Here is an 18,493-nt window from a genome sequence, read left to right on the forward strand (position 1 = left end):
GGAACACTGTGGGAGTGGGAGGCCATGCGCGCACAGGCCCAGGCTATAGCCTGGACCTCAGTTTACCCATCTGGAATTGAGCTTCTCACTCTGCAGCAAAGCCAAGATTAGAAGGTTCAGCGCTTTGTTGCTGGGGAGGGGACCGCGGCGTCAAGGGCCGTGGGAAACGACGTTGCAGGCCGGTGGCCGGCCGACCCAGGTGGCCCGCCCTCTCTGCGCTTTCACTCTTCAGTTAGTCCTCCTCCTCCCCTCCCCTGCCTCCCCCTTGAAGCACACTGGGAGTCCGGTCTCCTGCAGGACGTACGGAAGGTGGAGAGAAGGCCGAGCGGAAGGACAGGCACACGGACCCCCCCGGGGCGGGGCGGGGGGTGCGCTGGTCAGCGAGGGGATGCCTAACCGCGGGGCGGAAGGAGACCGTCACTGGGTGTGCGGGGCGCAGGGCCGCGTCGGCTCGCCCTCGGAGCCCTTCGCCGGCTCTGCCAGCGCCTGAAGACTGTCGTCATGGAAACCAAGCCTCCCAACTAAGCATCTGGAGGCGACGTTCTTGTGTGGGAGGAAGGGCGGTGAGCGCGGTTTGGGATGGAAGCAGGGTGTTGTTTCCGAGCGCCAGGCTGCGGAGGGCGGGGTGCCGGGCGCCTGGGTTCTATTCCAGGCACGGCAGCAGCGGACTGGCAGAGCGGGTGAGCAGCTGTGGCTGGTCCCCTAGTTGGCATGTGCGCCCGTAAAGCTCTGGCCTCCGGTGGGGGGAGGAAGCTGCCCAGGCTCCAGGGCTATTTACAAGGCTTTTATTTCCAGTTCTAGAGCCTGCCCCAGTGGTGTCCTGGTCCTCTTCAGGCCCCTCCTCTCTAGTCTCCTCGCTCACAGCGTGTAGGGTTCCTTTGTGCAGGTCACCACGTGCTCAAGTATGGCTCTGGGCAGGAAGTGGCCTGGAGCATGACCCCTGGCTTCTGACCTCTGCTGCCAGGCTCAGTTTCCACCCCAATGTTAAGTTCCTCTAGTCTAAAGTATGATCTGTGGCCACCAAGGGGGGTGGGGGGGTAGAGGAGAGATGGGAGAATGCTTCCCGCAGCAGAAGAGGCACAGGTATTGGGGGCAGGAGGAGGTGGGGAGCTAGAAGTGAATTCCAGAAATGGGCGGTGCAGAGGGGGGCGGGGCCTGCACTGGAGCGACTCCTCGGTGCACTTGGTGCAGGCTGTGCAGGCTCAAGGGCAGAGGCCCAAGCAGGGTGTTTGGCACATGACAGGCACCTTAAACTTTTTGACACTTATTTGTCAGGTCAACCAGGGATTTGGAAAACAGCTTAAACTCACAAAGCAGATGGTAAGGTAATACTGTTTCAATGCTTTATTAACAACTGGAAACAAACCCAATAAACTGGAGGTGATGACATCCCAGAAGCCCAAGAGGCAAGGGAAATAGTTTGCATTTTGTTTTTTGTGTATTTTTTTATTAAATGCATCTTAGCAAAAGTAGATTAAAAAAGAAAGGGTCAAAGCCCCAGATGTCAGCAGGGAGGAGGAGCAGACTCAGGGAGGCAGCCTCCCCCTCACCCCCACCTTCTAGGAAAGAGCTCAAAGGAGCTGCTGTTGCACCTTCACACACAGGCCTGAAGGCTGAGCCAGCACCCAGGTTCCCGGCCTGAAAGCCTCCCTGCAGGAATGCTTCGGTCGCCTAAGTCCCCCCTTTGCTCCAAAACTTGAATTCTGGGTAAGCCGTAACAGTACCATTCTCTCTCCCTACCTGGGGGGTGGGAAGCTGAAAGCACAAGGAGGGCAAAGTGTCACCTGGAGCCAGAGAACCTGAGCTTCCTGGAGCCGGGGCTACTGAGCAGCTTGGTCTGCCCACTGTTCAGAAGGGAGCAGGGCTATGCTGTGTGGCCATACTCCTGTGCTTACTTGCCCAGGGCCCAGTTAGCATTTGCACATTTGGCTTGATAAATATATTAAATTTATAAAAACTGTGGTCTCAGAGCTCCCATTATTCTTAGGCCTGGTTCAGCTCTACCAGAGAAGCTGTGCCCCAGAACTGGATAATGGGAGAGAGAATCTACACAGGCCAGGCTTAGGGCTGAGGCAAAGGTCCAAGGTCCTGCTCAGGATTGAGGCCTGTGGGGATAAATCCCAGGGATGCTGGGACCTTGCTATCAGAGCCTCTTACACTATGGAGGGGAAAGGGGAAAGGAATAGTTATTTTCTTTAAAAAAAAAAAAAATCTCATATAAAAATAGATCCATTTGCAAAACAATTTCTCAGCCAGGAGGCTCCACCTCCCATTTCCTTGGAGACAAAGGGTGAGGTGTTGGGATGGTCACAGTACAGCCCATACTCCAGATGAGATGCACCAAAGCTTGGGGGAAGGTGTGAGCAGTGACCACGGCTCAGGAGCCCAGGCAGGTATAGAGAGTTCACAGAGGCAGAGTCATAAGACATGGCAGCAGGCTGGGGATGGGTCCCACAGTGTCTCTAGACATTGCCTCTCCACAGGCTCTTGGCCACCATAGAACAGATCAAGTGGTCCAGGTCCTTTTTGTTTTGGGAGGCCGTTCCCAGGAAGGTGCAGTAAGGGTGGGGCTTGCTCCCCACTTCTCTAGGCATGGCTCCCACTGTCACACCACTAGTAATAAATAACAATAACCAGGAAAGGGAACAGCAGAGCAGAGGTGACAGCAGTGAAAGGAGGGAGAGAGCCCAAAGGTGCACAAGCCCCATGCTGTTGGCAGGGCTCGAGAAACCACAAAAGAAAAGCACAAACCCAGTGAGATTGACCCAGGGGAAAGCCCACTGGAAAGGCAGGGGCTGGGAAAGCAGGTGGGGCCTCGTCTGAGACAAGGCCTCAGTGACAGAGAGGAGACACTTGGGGTTAAGGCAGCAAACACGGAGCCTGCTTTGGTAATACGACAGCCAGGCTGGCTGGGTGGGGCTCGGGCCTCCCTGCTCTGCCCTCTCCTGCTGGCCTCCCGGCAGCTGAAGCTGTGCTGATGGACATAGGAAGAGGGTCAGGGTGGTAGCAGCAGCCGCCCCAGAGGAATACTTCCGCGACCCTGGAGGCACATGCCACAGGACCAGACAGTCTGGGGCTCCTGGAGGAGCTGCTATGGCCGTAGGACCCAGCTTAGTTTGCACGGCCAACCAACTCCTTGGTTTCCTCCAGGATGGTGGGGACCCCCTCACTTTTCCTGGGCACCTTAGAAGGAACAGCAGTCATGGCGTTGTCCTTGGTCAGCTCCGAGGCTAGCAGAGACGTGACTGCACACCCGGCCTTCCTGTTGGCTGCAAAGAGGAGACATGAAAGAGCTTGACCACACAAGGCTCAATTTCCAATCCCTTTCCGACACTCTGGCAGAGGCTCAGCCTGAAGCCATGCGAACGAATGTGGCTGCACTCTCTGATTCAGGGAGGCCCCTATTTGAAAGCAGGAGGGGCGGGGATCCCAGAACACGGGGAAGAGATTTTCTCTGTGCAGAGAATGTTAAGGGCAGGGTGCAGGCAGGAGAGCGAGCCTCGCTCGTGCTTCCCTGGGTGGACACTACACGGGTGTCAATGCAGCCAGCCAGCCAGAACGTGGAGCCAGTCTGCTGTGTAACTTAAGGAGAAATTAAGTACTCAAAATGTGTGTTCTCATCACAGGGTTGTTGGAGTTAAATAGCCCCAAGGTTAGTAAAAGAGTATTATTTTTGTTTTCCTGGCAGCGTCCAGGGATCCTCCTGGGCCAAAACCATTTTCAGCCAGCCCTGCGGATGGCTGGCCCCAGCAGAGGAGGGCCTGCTGCAGGCTGCCCGGGGGGACTCCTGCAAAGAGGAGCACAGCAGCGGCCATGCACTGCCACCACATGCACATCACATTCCCCAGTGTTCCCCGAGCCTTCCTTTCCTCTCCCCATGCCTACATCCTAGCTCTTTCCTGTTTCTTCAAGGGCAGCAGCTGAGATACGCATGCCAAGGGCCCTACAAGGTATGTATGTATGGGGGGTGTGGGAGCGGGTGGGTCATGAGAGCTGTCAGGGAATGCAGAGCTGGGGTCAAGGAAGGCCAGGACCGCCCCCCACAAGGCAATCTCAGCCCAAAGGGCTAAGGGATTGTGAAGCTCCAGTTGTCATCTTAGGAAGAAAAGAACCAATCAACCCACGGGTTTCTGTTCTAAGACTCTCGTGTTAATTTATGGAATGAAGATACTGGGACCATAAATCTGCAGCACAAAGGCAGTTCCTTGGGACTGTGCCCAGCTCATGCTCTCTGCCTCTTCCCATGCCCTACAAGCAGCAGAGAGAGACCACATGTACACAAAGAGCTGCCTGCCGGGGCTGAAAGAAGCCAGACACGAAGGCCACATGTGCTAGGAGTCCCATTTCTATGAAATGTCTAGAATGACACATCCAGGGAGACAGGAAGTAGATTTGTGACTGTCAGGGGCTGGGGGAAATGACTGCTCATGGCGATGGGGTTTCTTTCTGGGGTGATGATGATAATCTGGAATTAGGTAGTCGTGATATCTGCACAAACTTGTTAAAATACTGAAGTACATACTTTTTAAAGGGTGAATTTTAAGCATTTGATTTTATCTCAAACCCCACTTGCTGGCTCGTGGGCAAGATGACTGAAGAAAGCAGCGCCTAAGGCTTAAAGCAGGGCCAGTGAGAGGAGCCCAGAGCTCTAACAGGAAGACGGCAGGGCTGGGGCAGCTCCAGGACATGCACGTGAAGGCGAGGTCCAGAGGAGGTGGCGAACGAAGCACCCAGAATACCTCTGCCTTGCCTTGTTTAGACCAGCAAGAAGCTTTAGACAAGACAGAAGCCAAACAGGGTCAGTAGGCCCAGCTTTTCAGCGGGGCTGTCAGCTTCTTCAGAAATGTGACGCAGCACCACTGTGTTCACACGACAGAGGCCCCCCGACAGGTCAGGGAGCACACGGCATGCCCACAGGTTACCAATTTATAGGTCTCTTCCTCCTCCAACTCCTCCTCCCAGGGGTACACAGGACTGTCTAACAAGAGGAGAAGGAACAGTGAAGGCCCTGACTGACCAGCTCAAGGGCTTATCATCTGGTCTGGGGGAAAGCATGTGACCCAGACTCCAGGCCTTACACAAACCGCTCCTTTGATTAGGAGCACTTGCTATGGCCTCAGTGACGTACGGGGGAGGAAAAGGAGCCCACCAGGGTGTGACTAGGAAGGTAAACAGGGAGATGCTTCTGTCTTCTTCATCTCTCTAGCCAAGTCTTCCTCGTCTCCACTGAGTTTCTGCTTTTTCCTGAATTATTCCCTCCTCTAGGACCCTACTTCTCAGGTCCAGAAAAGCAGTGGCTGGATGTCACTTGGGTGTTCTTGTGCATTCAGTCCCTAGCAGTTGAGGAGGCACTGCCAACTATTTATTTGTGTGTGACTAAATAGATGTGTTTGTATTGAAATAATTTCTGACTTCAGACCCCAGAGGAAAAAGAACACTGGGTCTTCAGAGACACCTCCCGGGCAACATGGGAAAGTCAGAGTTCAAGTCTGGCATGTCTTATGTTATATCTCTTTGGTTTCTTCCTCTAAACTAAGAGGACACTGGTTGTACCTCATCAAGCATTGTTTCTAGGTTTTCTAGATTCCAAAAGATTCTGATGCATTATAGATTTCACGAAAACTAAGAGTATGTGGGAAGAAGACCAAAACTTCCCTGTTAAGCCTAGGAAGTAGGTATACTAGGAATGGCCATGATGCGGCCTATGGTCAGAATTAGATACAAGAATGCTCTTGTTGGAACTGGGAAGAGAATCAAAAGAACTGAAGAATCTGGTTTCTACTCTGTCTTCAGAGCCACAATTACACTCAACAGTTTGTTCTGAAAGTGACTTTTCCCTTCCTTTCCTTAGCTTGAGTACTTGAGACTATTGAAAAGTAGCCATAGAAACAGATACATAATTTGGCTATATTAGATAACTCACAAGAGAAGGGTCTCATAGTCTGTGGGGGAAATGGGAATGATCTTGAGACACTGGCCAAAGCTCTCAGAAGCCACATTCCTAGAAGTTCAGGTGGGCTAGGATAAAAACACTAGCAAAAGCCACCAACCATGTATTCACAGCAGCACAGATGAATTAGGAAAAGGTCAATGATTTGGAAAAAGACATCTATAAAATACAGGCTAGAAACTGCTACTGAAGAGGAAGTGTTCTTAATAAGCTTCCTTAGGGGAGAGGAAACTGGGACAGATGGGGCCTTCATTACTGTCCTAGAGAACTCATTACTGTCTAAAAGTCACCTAATTATAATTCCTGTCCTATTTTTTTTTTAAAGATTTTATTTATTTATTCATGAAAGACTGAGAGACAGAGAGAGAGAGAGAGAGGGCAGAGACACAGGCAGAGGGAGAAGCAGGCTCCATGCACCGGGAGCCTGATGTGGGATTCGATCCTGGGTCTCCAGGATCGCGCCCTGGGCCAAAGGCAGGCGCTAAACCGCTGCGCCACCCAGGGATCCCAATTCCTGTCCTATTTTTACAAAAGTGGAGAGTATGTGGTGGTGTAGCAAATATTCTTCACCTTCTATAGACAGGTAGTCATCAGAAAATTCTCATACCAACTGTACAGTGTTTAGTGCTCTCTTGGCTTGAAGGTACGAACGAATACTTCTGGCCTCCACAGAGGAGTCACTGTCCTTTCCTTCCATCAGTAGGCTTAGTGGAAACAGCCCTGGACTTGGAATCACAAAAAGAGGCTAGAGTTCTAGCTCAAGCGCTAGCCAGCTCTGTGGAGCTGGGCCACATGAGCTTATCTGGGTCTTAACTGCTACCCCTCTGTGCAGAGGTCAAATGCTAGTCACCAGAGGTCAGTCTTTAGAGGCTCTCCAGACTTGAGGTTCTGTTAATGTAGGTGGAGCTTAGAGGGAAGGAAGGGAAGAAAAAGACCAATTTCTTTCCTTGACTTTTTTATCCCAGTGAGCAGATGGCCGGTATAGAAGAGGCCGCAATTCAGACATGGAAATAAAGTTGAGTCATTAAAACCACACGCTGACTCAATCATCAGCTTGAAATAGTAGCTGTGATACAATCACATGGATTCTTCTCTTTGACACTCGAACCATTGTTCTCCCACACCCTGCAGATCAGAGCAGTTCACATGTCACTTTTAATGAACCAGCCCTGATAGTAACTCTCCTCTTCCAACTCCTCAATGGTTCTTTGTACACTACTCTGTACCCTGTCTAAACTCCCTCAGGTTTCCAGAGCCCAGATGACTTTTTTTTTTTCCTTTTTTACACATTCCTTTAAATCCTATGGAAAAGGCCAGTGTCTTTGAGGCAGGGACAGCCAGCTGCCTGGGACCGAGGGCTGTGAGGCAGATCTGCTTGCTCGGGCTGCAGTTTTTTGGCTCCAGGCAATTGGCTATGAGGAACAGTCAGAGACGGTCAAGCAACGAGTGGATGAGCTAAGTCCAGCAGCCACTAAGGGAAACCCGCAGCCTCTATAGTTTGAGAATGGGGCCTTCTGAGTCCAGCCTCTTTCTGGTCTTCTCTTAATCTTATTGTTGCTGGACAAAAAAAGTTATTAAAGTTGGAAAAGACCCAGGAGACCATTTTAGTCCAACTCATGAAGAAACTGAGTCCCCAAAACTTGTCTAGAGTACCCTAGGCAATATCAGAGTTAAGACATGACTTTGGGTCTTTCAATCTCTACCTAGTCCGATGCTCTTAGCATGTTACTGTGATGGAGCCTCTTCGTTTAGCGCGAGGCCACATCACTTCACAGCACGTCAGTGTACCACCTAAGCAGCATACCAGAGTAACCAGAAAGTTCTCCGTGGAGAGATTTTCCCAGATTATGTTCAGCCCTGTTCTGTGAACCCAGAGCCCAGAAAGATTAGGTTATAGGATAGAACCAATTTAAAAAAGTATGTAGTTCTCTGTTTCAGTATCTCCTAGTATCACTCTCCTATTCCTCCTTGCACTGAGAAACAGCACCTTGACTAATTCAGATCCTCTGCTGAAAAGTTATGTTCCAATAAAATCCCTGCTTCCTCTGCCTGTGAGTCCTGGTTTCCTACTTGAAAAAGCAGAGAATGGGGCCTCCCCTGCAGAGGGAAGCCATTGATGTCTGGCTGTCTGTATACAGGAAGCATCTGGGATTCTAGTACAGTTTCATAGGAAGAAGCTTAAAAAGGGAATTCCCCGCCAACAGTCTGATACATGCTGGCATTTAGCTGAGAGAGTGAATGGTGAGATGCAATAAACTTTCGTTTGGCTAGAAATGCCTAATGGAAGGCCATATCACCTCATATGGGGGGTAGAAAACATTCCCATAAGAGTCTCTAAACAAAAGAAATACTACTAGCTGCACTCTCTACCCAAACAACAATCTATAATACTTAACGCACTATGCCAGGAAATTCTAAGCCCATCATAACCACCTCTCCTCCCACTACACAGCCTGTTGTCAAGAAGATGTCAGAAAATGGGGAAGACTTGTAAGTAGGTTTCTCCTATTTAGGGAAGGTTCTGGAGGCATACAGAATTTCCTGGAGGCATATGGCAATTTTCCTCTGGGAATTGAGAGTATAGGCAGAAATAGACCATAACCTTTGGGACACTAAACTGATGTGGGTGAGCATGCTTTCCACCCTTGATCCTGAGGACCCCTGTCTAGGCAATGACAGTAACTGTAAGCCCTATAGATACTTCTGTGTTAACAGCTCAGCCCTGGTCAAAGCAAGCTACCCAACTCCTCCTTCCAGTAATCTTAAAGCTCTTAACAAACAGACCTACAGAATAGCCCAGCCAGGGAACAGGGAACACAGCTTGCACTCTCCTGAAAGTAGAAACCTTTCATGACCACCTTTTCTATTATTTCCACCCTTCAACCCAGGAAAGAAGCCATCACTCCTAGTACAAAAGGGCCTTCACCAGCCACAATGGTGCAGGTCCACCCCACCTGAGGGACAGTGTTGGCTACAGTACCTTCTCCTTGACTAGTCTCTTGGCCACTGTGTGCTTCCTTCCTTCCAAGGAAACTTGTCCACTGATTCTTCCCCACACTAATGTCTGGATCATTTGTCCTCCTATCCCCATAATTATTCTTAGAGGCTCTGGCTCAAATTAATCCATTGAAATCTTCTGAGGGTTGGGAGAGGAGGTTGTGGGGGAATAGATGGGGTAGACAAAGGTAGTGCAGGCTACCTGCACCCAAGGAAAAAGTAATTCTTGGAAAGAGACAGTTCTTCCATTGAATTGCTACTCTATGTTATTACATCTGAGGATAATGATGCCTAACCTCCTCTCTGGATCTTTTCTGCTTGTGAAGTTGAGGGTAAGGGCTCCTGACGTCTTATTTCTTCCATCCAATGTATGCTTTTGTATTTAGCTCAGTTTATGTTCATACATGCAAACACCCACCCCAATCTCTGGGCCCTGCACCACGGTTCACTTGTTCCACGATTCTTCTTCAAGAATGGGGAGAAATGCAGTAATTATCAGATGTCATAGGTCTGCTATCAGTACCTGAAAACCTAGTTCTCCAAGTCAGTGCTTTCTAACATAGGAGGAAGAGGACTGGACAACCCACTCTTGATGCAGGGACTACTGTGAGGAAGTTCCTAAACCCTCTGGGCATCTTTACCTGTTCTTCGGCCCAAAATAAGCAGGACCAGGAGCAGCAAGACCTCACCCCTTCCACACTCAGGCTGGGCTCCATCTGCTTACTTACCCTGACGGGGTCCTCTTTTCCGGCGGAATGCTGCACCTGTCTGTAGAGCTTCCAGAAGACTGTCCATCACACCGGTCTCATCGCCCTCTGTCACAAAGATGGAGATGTAAGCTCTTCAGCTTGAGCAGCATATAGCGTTGAGCCCCATACCAAGTGTATGACTGTTGCCTGGCTTTGCCCTCACCCATGGTGGCTGAGGGCTCAGAGCAGACCGAAGGTTCAACCTCAAGCCTCATAGCCAATGTTTTTCTTTCAACGACTTTCAAACAGATAAAGTAAAGTTTCACTGAAATATCCCAATTCCTTGCAGCACCCTCCTTCCCATCCCAACTGGGACTAGCACCGAAAATTGTACAACTGCCCAATTCGAATTCCAGTTTAAGCACAGACAGGGATTATGAAATTAATATGCTACTATATTACTTGCTTTCACTCCAGTTCCTATAAACATGTCAGGGAGAGCATGGTTCCAGTTTCAGAGCAGGGCTGAGGATAAAGAAGAGACCCACCCCCATCAAGACTGAATTTTACTTAAGTACTGCCCCTTGTGGCTGCATCTTCCAGAAGCTAGCTCAGCCTGTACAAGAAGCATCTTGGCTGGAATATAAAGAGTTAACGTAGAGTCCTCCTTCCAGCCTGGCTCTGTTTCCATGGCAACAGCTCAGGGTGTTGAAATCTGAAACTGAAATCCCAAGGAGCCTGCAGGCTGCTTGCTACAGGGTTGGGCTCACTGCTCCCAGCGCCACCTGCTGGCTGAACATCACTAGTACAGCTGACCTACATTCCGACCTCATTTGCTTGCCTTGGGGACCAGGGCCAGGGTCAGGTCTCGTTGTACTACCAGATGACTGGGTGCAGCCATCATCCTGCATGTCAGCTGGACTCCACCTTTCCCTGATGCATCCCAAACAGTACCTGGGGACAAACCCCGGCCAGCAAGAGAGAATGGGGGAAGGTAAAGGATACCTGATGTGAACAGTATTCATAGAACAAAATGTGTGGCTTCTATAGAACTAAACAACTGTGGGACTGCTTCCCAGAAAAGTGTGACATAAAGAAAAAATGTAGGCTGTTCAGCCCCTTCAGGGTCGCTGACCTTACTACAATAGGAGCTGCCAAAGGAAAATCCTTGTGAGCAAGAGGTGCTAGAACAGCTCTGGCCTCTTGTGCTCAGCAAAGCACTTTGATTCTCGCCAGACTTGGCAGCCTTAAGAACCCATTTACTTAGATGGCTCTTAGTCCCTCGGGTTCAAGAAGGGTGGCATCAGCTCAGTGCCATGTACCATGTATGCTATATTTCTGCTCCCCACAGAAGGAACAGACAGAGGGGGTGCAGGGCATCAGCAGCAGGAAGGCAGCAGAGACAGGAAACAGAAGGCCAGTAATTGAGCCCATATGTTTCAACAAAGACATGCTTCTGGTAGTGAAACATTCTGCTGAAGAAAGAAGAGAGTGGCCAGCTCCCATGCCCCCTTCTCCGGAAGTTCAATCCCTTTATAATCTGATAGGTACACGCAATTGTGTGTACACAGCATGTACAACTGTGCTGAGATATCGAGCACACAGTACTTACTGAAAAGAAGCAGAAAGAGAGGGCAAGCTACCAGTAAAAGGAGCAAGGCCAGGAAAACATTTTGGGGGAAAAAAATGAAAGGTTTAGTAGAGGGTACAAAAACAGGCTGTAAGAATATTTGCCAGGCAGAAGAGTACATGTTACTGTAATACTAAAACCACTGGGGGAGATGAGACATAACACAGGAGCTGGCAGAGGGAGAAGGGCCAACCACGGAGCACTGGAATGTGCATCCAGGGGAGCCGAGTGAGGCCAAAGCGCAGCATCAGGCTCTTGGAGGTAAAAGGTTGCCCACAATCTTTTGCCAGAAGTTGAGCTCAGGTATGAGCTGTTGTCTTTGGACTCGAGATTCTAGGCAGAGAAGCCCTAGCCCTTGTCTGCTTCTCACCTGCATTCATGTCTATGAGTTGCTCTCTCTTCTGTTGCTTCTCGAGCCGCTCCTTCTCTGCCTTCTCCTTGGCTAGTTTCGCTCGCCGCATCTTTTCCTCTGTCTCCCGCCGCTTCTGGTTTTCCTTCACTGCTTGCTGTGGAGGGAAACACAACAAAACACGTGGGCGTGTATACACTTATACATACATGCACCCAATACCCACCCTGTGAACCCAACCAACGTGAAAAGTGAGAAATGTCCACAAAAGATTCCATCGGCAGGAGTCCCTGGCTCACCATAAACATATTCTTAAAGTTGTGTAGATCCATGAAGAATTCTTCCACAGTCACCTTCTTGGGGTCAAAGAGGAAGTACTCTCCCAGCTCCTTATAGAGGGTCTCCATGTTGCAGTGCATCATCCGCAGCTTGTTATACTGCTCCTGCGCGTCCTTCACAAAGCTGTGCGGCCAGGAAGTCAAGGCCCAGGGCTGGAAAGCAGACCCACTTCTCTAGCCCCGAGGAACCCTCAGAGATGCACACTGCCACACCCGAAGATATGCAGTACAGCAGTGTTTGTAAGAGCAAAAGCGAGAGGCAATCTAAATACCCTAAACAGGGGAATGGTCAACCATAAACCATGGTCCACCTACAGAAGAGGAGGTTTTGCATACCCTGCTGTGGAGCCAGGGCTAAGAAACAGTATGTGCAATAAGCAATCCAACACAGTTTTTGTTTAAAATAAACTCATGAGTTGAGAATCAGGAGCCCAGCCACAGAGGTTACCTTTGAGAGGGGAAAGAGAAGAGAATGTGTGTGTGTGTGTGTGTGTGTGTGTGTGTGTGTGTGTGGTGGAGATGGGACAGAGAGTCAGGGATCAGCAAGGAATTTGAGTCTAGCTGCATGACGTCCTGACCACAACAGTGAGAATGCTTTCAAGAACTATATATTTAATGAAAAGAGGTTTTTTTTTTTTTTTTAATATATTTTTAAAGAAGGAAAAAAACTGTCTATCACCAGAACTATCCTGCTGTCCTCCCCCTAGGAAGCTTTCTTTCCCTGCCTAGGATGCAATTCCCTCCTTGTAAGAAAGGATATAGTCATTTTTTCAACAAACTTGTCTCTCTCATCTGTGGCAGCTGGGAAATTCTGAACATCACGTTCCACATCAGAAATTTGTTTCTTCATCTGATCTAGGTTCTTTTGCAAGTTTTCAGCAGAGACTAAAGGAAACACAAAAACAGAAAGCAAGAGTTTATTTCCAGTTCCAAGACGATCAGCATCTGCTCTTCCAGGCACAGCGTCAGTACACACAGAGCTGTACCTCATGACTTTAGCTCTGGCGTTCTCTCCTTTAGATGTTTCACACATTGCAGTTTTTATCTTTCCAGTTAAATCATACATAAATTACTTGATGACTGAAACCTACAGCCTCCACAAGAAGAGAGGCTTCATTTAATTTAATAAGAACCTGTGATCTTGGTCTCCTTTAGAGAGCAGAGTTTGGGAGGAAGGAGCTATACAGAGAAATACAGAAGGGCAGAAATCTGTTCCCGTTTCTACTAAATGCTGTTTTTTGTGTGCCTCGATCAGGATGGTAAGGCCTGATTTTTGTTAATCTAGTCCATGCTTTTTTTTTTTTTTTTTTTTAAATTCCATGCTTTCTGAATAAAAAGAACTGCTGATCTAGACTAAAAACACCTACCTTTCTTACAGTTCTTTTTTAGTGTTTGGTGTTTCCCTCAGAAGGGAAAAGTGTTTTCCAGTTCTATACATGAAGACCTCCCTTCTGCCTGATAATCCTCTCCTCTGTGGCTTTGACATCAGGCCTACACCTCTCCCATTCCCACCTAAAATAGGCAGAACTGAAAATTATCTAAGATCTAGACTGTGTCTTATTTCCATCCTAATGCAGAGATTTTGGGGGCCTGGAACAGCCTTCTAGTTTCGCCCCAACCTGCCCCACCTCGGCTGGCTTTCTCCACATGGGCAAGCTCATCTGGAAACTTCAGGACATCAGGATAGTCATTCTCACACAACTCAGCTAAGAAGTGCAACAATGTCATCTTCTGATCTGTGGACTTGGTGTCTCGAAGCTGGGGCGGGGTGGAGGGGAGAAGAGGAGTAACTTGTTAGTCTGGACATGCCCAAGACCTGAGGCCCATAGCAGTTTGCCACACTGTACTCATAGAGGCCAGCTGCCTTCCCTTCTGTTGTTCTGCTCTAACCACCTGGCTCACCTTACAGAGGAAGCTGATGTTGAAGCCAAAAGCACCAGCATTTCTGGAGCCAGCATTCATATAGTTTCCCACGAGCAAGGTGATCTCCAGAAGGCTAGAGAAGCTCTCACTCTTACGTAATTCCTCACATGCGGCAGTCACAGAAACAATCTCTGGCTTAATATTCTCCACTTGCTCACTAAACTGTAGCTTGAAGAGGATGGCATTGAGGCGAGGCTGCAGGCGGGGCACAGTGCCCATCTGGTGGGGAAGACAAACAGTTCCAGGATAGCCAGCAGGGAGAGGGCAGATCAAGAGAAACATACAGGCTTGAGTCTCGTATGGGAGGCTGGGAGTTCAGAGTACTGCGCAGAGAGAGACAAGTTCAAAACAGACAGGAGGGGAGGAACAAGTGCCCTGGCTGCTCCAGGAGAAGGAGCGGGCGACAGAGTCAGAGAAGAGCTTATTGCCACAGGCCTTACTCACCACCACACCAAACTGCTCTGACTCAGCTAGGTCATCATATTCATCTTTCAGTTCGGAAAGCATTTTTAACTGCTCTGGCTCTGGCATTTGCTTAATGAGGTTCTGAAAGAGAGAAGGGACTGTGTCATATGCCTTTGTGTCATGTGACAGCTTGAGCCTCTTGTCAGTCTCCCACTCTGCCCAAAGACCACAAAGAAGGAAATGGGGTAGGGGCTGGGGGGTTGGCTGAGAGGCAGCTAGTAAGATGGCAGGACTTTTGAAAAATAATACCAGAAATAACCCAACCACTGGAGAGATGGACGCTTACCCAAAGCCAGCATTCTGTAAAGCTACAGTCCTAGAGGACCTCACCCTCTAAACAGATGAGGCTTGTGTATTGTGACATCAAGAGCCAGCTCCTGCAGAACAATCTTGCTCCTTACCTGGATCATAGACTCAGTGAGAACACTCTCGTTCACCTCCAGGATGACATTCTTAATCTCTTGATAGGCCATGCGAAAGGAACCCAGAAAGATGGCTGCCGGAAAATGAGACACAAAGCCATATTCTTCTCTTTCTCCTCTCCCTTCCAGCCTATTCTACAAACCTCTGCTGGACTATATGCCTAAGAGTATTCATTTCAAGTCACTCTAGAAACCTCCACCAGCTCCCCACTGCCTGTGTAGTTAAAATCCAAGTTCTGGAGTCCGGTGTCTCAGATCCCCACCCTCCAGTTTCCTCTCTTATGAAACCCCACACGCCAGCTACACTGCTCCAAGCACCACATTCTACAAACACTGTGGCTCCTGGCCTTCGCTTACACAGGAAGATTTTGATCTTCTCTATCTAGACATATCCAAGATATTCATCCCACTCTATTTTCAGTTCCCCACTCCCATGACTCTATCCTCAAAGCTGCCACTGCCTTCAAATGCTCTGGTTCTTAAATTGCCATCTCTTGTTCCCCAACAAACACTTTCTGTTTCCCAGCTCTCTCACTCACTAGCCTCTACCAACGGCCCCTCAACCTCACCAAAGCAGCACTCGCTTTCTCTGGTGTGAGCGCCAATCGTTCCATTTTCTCCAAAGTTCTACTTTGCTTTCTCTATTCACCCAGAGCCTACAGTCTACAGCTTCGTCCCATCTCAGCCATTACTGACATTTCTATTACTACTATTCCCATTCTTGTTTCCTTCTCCTTCCAGTTCCTGGTCAGTCCAGCCATGTCACCTCTCTCCTTGCACCTGAGTTGATGAACCCTGCTGGCAAAGACTCTGTAGATCACGGTTCATCAATGTGGAGTGGCACCAATGATAGTGGAGGGCTCAGTGCTGCCTAGCAGTCCTTCTGTGCATCCCTGTTCTGTGCTAGGCCCTCCTGGAAGCTCCTCCAAAGTATCCTCATGTCCCACCACTTCCGATTAAAAAAAAAAAAATCTTGTTCCTCTTCACTGAAGAAAAAAACAAACTTGAAGCCACTGGTCAAATTACTTCCTAAGCATTCTTTTATGCACTGGGGGCTCTCAGCCAGAGCCAAGCCAGAAAAGGCTTGGGTAAGGACTATTTGGGATTATCCAGAAGAAAACTTGTGCCAACATTTATGTAAGCTTATCAGCAACTATACCCATGTACTCATCTTTTTCTTCTATTTCAATAGAACAGGTGGCCCTGAGGACCAGGGCCTTCAGCATATACACATAATCAAGTTTCTACTATCTTAAAAACAAAAAACCAAAGACCCTGACCTGATAATCCTCTCTAATTACCAACTTCTTTCCACCACTCTACAACGTTCTAAAAATACAAAAGTCTGGGTAGCCCGGGTAGCTCAGCAGTTTAGCACCACCTTCAGCTCAGGGCCTGATCCTGGAGACCCGGGATCGAGTCCCACGTGAGGATCCCTGCATGGAGCCTGCTTCTCCCTCTGCCTGTGTCTCTGCCTTTCTCTCTCTGTCTCTCATGAATAAATAAATAAAATCTTTAAAAAATAAATAAATAAAAAATAAAAATACAAAGTCTATTCTCTTCACATCCACAGCTCTCATCTATTTTCTTGTCCCCAGAGTTAATGAAAAGACCAAAATTATTTATTAAATGTCACACACGGTACCTTAAACATAATCTACATACGTGATCTCATTTAACCCTGTTCATAATATCCTGTATGTCTGTATTATTTGCCCCATTTGACAGAAAAGGAAACTAATACTTAAAGTTAAGCTACTCAAATCCAAGGGCACACTGCCAGTAAGGGCTGGAAACAGGATTTAAATACTAAAGGATTCCAGAGCCTCTGTTCTTAGTCATGCTATACTGAAATTTTTCTTGCTAAGGCTACTCACTTTCTTCACATCAGATCCAAGGGATTCCTGTCCTGTCCTGATTTTACCACTTTCGTCTTTGTTTGACACTACCGACTACCCCCCACTTCTTAGGACTATGCCATACCATTCTTCTTGTTGCTCTTTTCCAGTCTTTGAGTTCTCTACCCGCCCGCCCTCCTTCTATTGCCCCTTAAATATTAGTGGCCTTCAAAGCAAACTCATGGCTTCAGCTATGACTCCTATGCTACCTCCTCAATTCCCACCTCTAGCCAAACCTTCCTCCTGATTCCTACACCCAAATGCCTAATACACTCATCCTTCTGGAAGAGTCCCATAGGTACCTTAAATTCTATCCTATAAGTAATCATTCCTACCCACCACCCTGCTGCCTCTCATTCATGTCTAGTACTCACCATTCTTGTCCCAAAAGGCATTTTGCTCCTGGCTGGATTTTCCTGTTTTAATAAATGGTACCACTCTCTACAGAGTGATGTAAACCAAGGAAAACATCTCCCTCACCCCTCAGCCAGTCATTAAGTTCCATTTCTATCTCCTTAGTATCTTCTGCATTCCTAGTCATTCTCACCATTTTAGTTTCAGGCCCTCATTACCTCTCACCTAGTTTAAAGCAAGAACATAACTCATCTATCTGCCTGGAGTCTTCCTGGACCCTAGCAATCCAACCTCAAAGTCACTGCTCAAGTAGCCTTCCCCTAAGTTACACAGGGCGTATTACTCATTTTTGAGATTAAAATCCTTTTAATAAATTCCAAAGCTTTCAGGATAACAGATACTTCTTAACCTAAGCCTGTCAGAATTCTCTATAATTTAGCTTCTATGGGTTTCTTGAAAGCTGCTTTTGTCACCACTCCCCCACATACATACATCCTTTATTCAGCTGTACTCAACAACTTGCAGTTTTCCATCAGCACAGTGTCACTTCGTGCATCTATGCCTTCATACATGCTGACCCCTCTGCATGAAAACAGCCCTCACCCTTCACTTCACTCATGACTCATCGTCCTTTCAACTCAGTTTAAGCAGTACCTCTTTTGGAATGCCATTCTCCCTCCAATATTCCCCCTATTCAATTCAGATGCCCCTTTCTTGGTGCTTTCATCGGCACCCTAGCACACCTCCATCACAGCACTTAGTCTGCGTGGTTATGTTATTTACTTTTCTGTCTCCATGAGATGCATGCTTCCTGAAAACAGGGACTATGACTTATTCAGCTTAGTGTCCCTAGCACATAAGAGGCACTTAATAATAATTTCTGAATCACTAAATCACATCTCCTAGGCCATCCCTCCTCTCTAAACAAATCTCAATTCTCTTTGTGAGTTGTGTTTTCTATGTTGTTATCACCCAGCTGGAAAGAACTATGTACTACCCAGTCTTGTATCATTTTCTAAAATAGGAGTTACTCATGTTTTCTATTCCCAGAGATAATCTTGAGAACTATCTCACATTACTTTGGTCTCCATAAAAGGACTTACCCACAGACAATATTTAGTAGTATTTGTTGCCAATGATCTAGGACTATAGAACAAAGAATAATGTAAAGGCTTACTGTTATCATTCTATCCCTGATTTTACTTATGGGTATGTATACCTTGGCCAAGTCACAAAATCTAAACTTAAATCTCATTTTGAAAAATGGGTACAACCGCCACATTTCAAGATTGTGAATGGGTTTTTATGGAATATATACCCTCTCATCTCTGGAAAACCTGTCTCATACGTGCCTAACAGAGACTGCAATATGGCAGAACCTCAAATATTTGTTGAGCAAATATTTAAATCTCTATTACTCAATATAAAGGAGATCAACAGACAAACAAACAAAATCAACATTCATCCTGATCAAGTAA

The 18,493-nt window shown here is 47.9% G+C and overlaps 1 protein-coding gene across 2 annotated transcripts in view; it reads right to left on the minus strand.

Moving 5' to 3' along the window:
• Nucleotides 1–1,329: 1,329 nt before the first annotated feature.
• DIAPH1 (diaphanous related formin 1) overlaps nucleotides 1,330–18,493 on the minus strand; it is a 97,683-nt gene continuing 80,519 nt past the window's right edge. Inside the window, exons 19-28 of one of the 2 annotated variants that reach the window (XM_049097668.1) lie at nucleotides 14,743–14,837; nucleotides 14,321–14,422; nucleotides 13,856–14,095; nucleotides 13,582–13,711; nucleotides 12,714–12,838; nucleotides 11,915–12,079; nucleotides 11,637–11,772; nucleotides 9,676–9,762; nucleotides 4,923–4,978; nucleotides 1,330–3,269 (exon numbers count right to left, since the gene is read on the minus strand). In XM_049097668.1, coding sequence (XP_048953625.1) covers nucleotides 3,231–3,269; nucleotides 4,923–4,978; nucleotides 9,676–9,762; nucleotides 11,637–11,772; nucleotides 11,915–12,079; nucleotides 12,714–12,838; nucleotides 13,582–13,711; nucleotides 13,856–14,095; nucleotides 14,321–14,422; nucleotides 14,743–14,837 — 1,175 coding nt within the window. In that variant the 3' untranslated portion in view covers nucleotides 1,330–3,230. The remainder of the gene's footprint in view (nucleotides 3,270–4,922; nucleotides 4,979–9,675; nucleotides 9,763–11,636; nucleotides 11,773–11,914; nucleotides 12,080–12,713; nucleotides 12,839–13,581; nucleotides 13,712–13,855; nucleotides 14,096–14,320; nucleotides 14,423–14,742; nucleotides 14,838–18,493) is intronic. The other variant, XM_049097667.1, reaches the window with a different exon arrangement.

The sequence above is a fragment of the Canis lupus genome, chromosome 2 (assembly GCF_003254725.2).
Source record: "Canis lupus dingo isolate Sandy chromosome 2, ASM325472v2, whole genome shotgun sequence".
Taxonomy (NCBI): domain Eukaryota; kingdom Metazoa; phylum Chordata; class Mammalia; order Carnivora; family Canidae; genus Canis; species Canis lupus.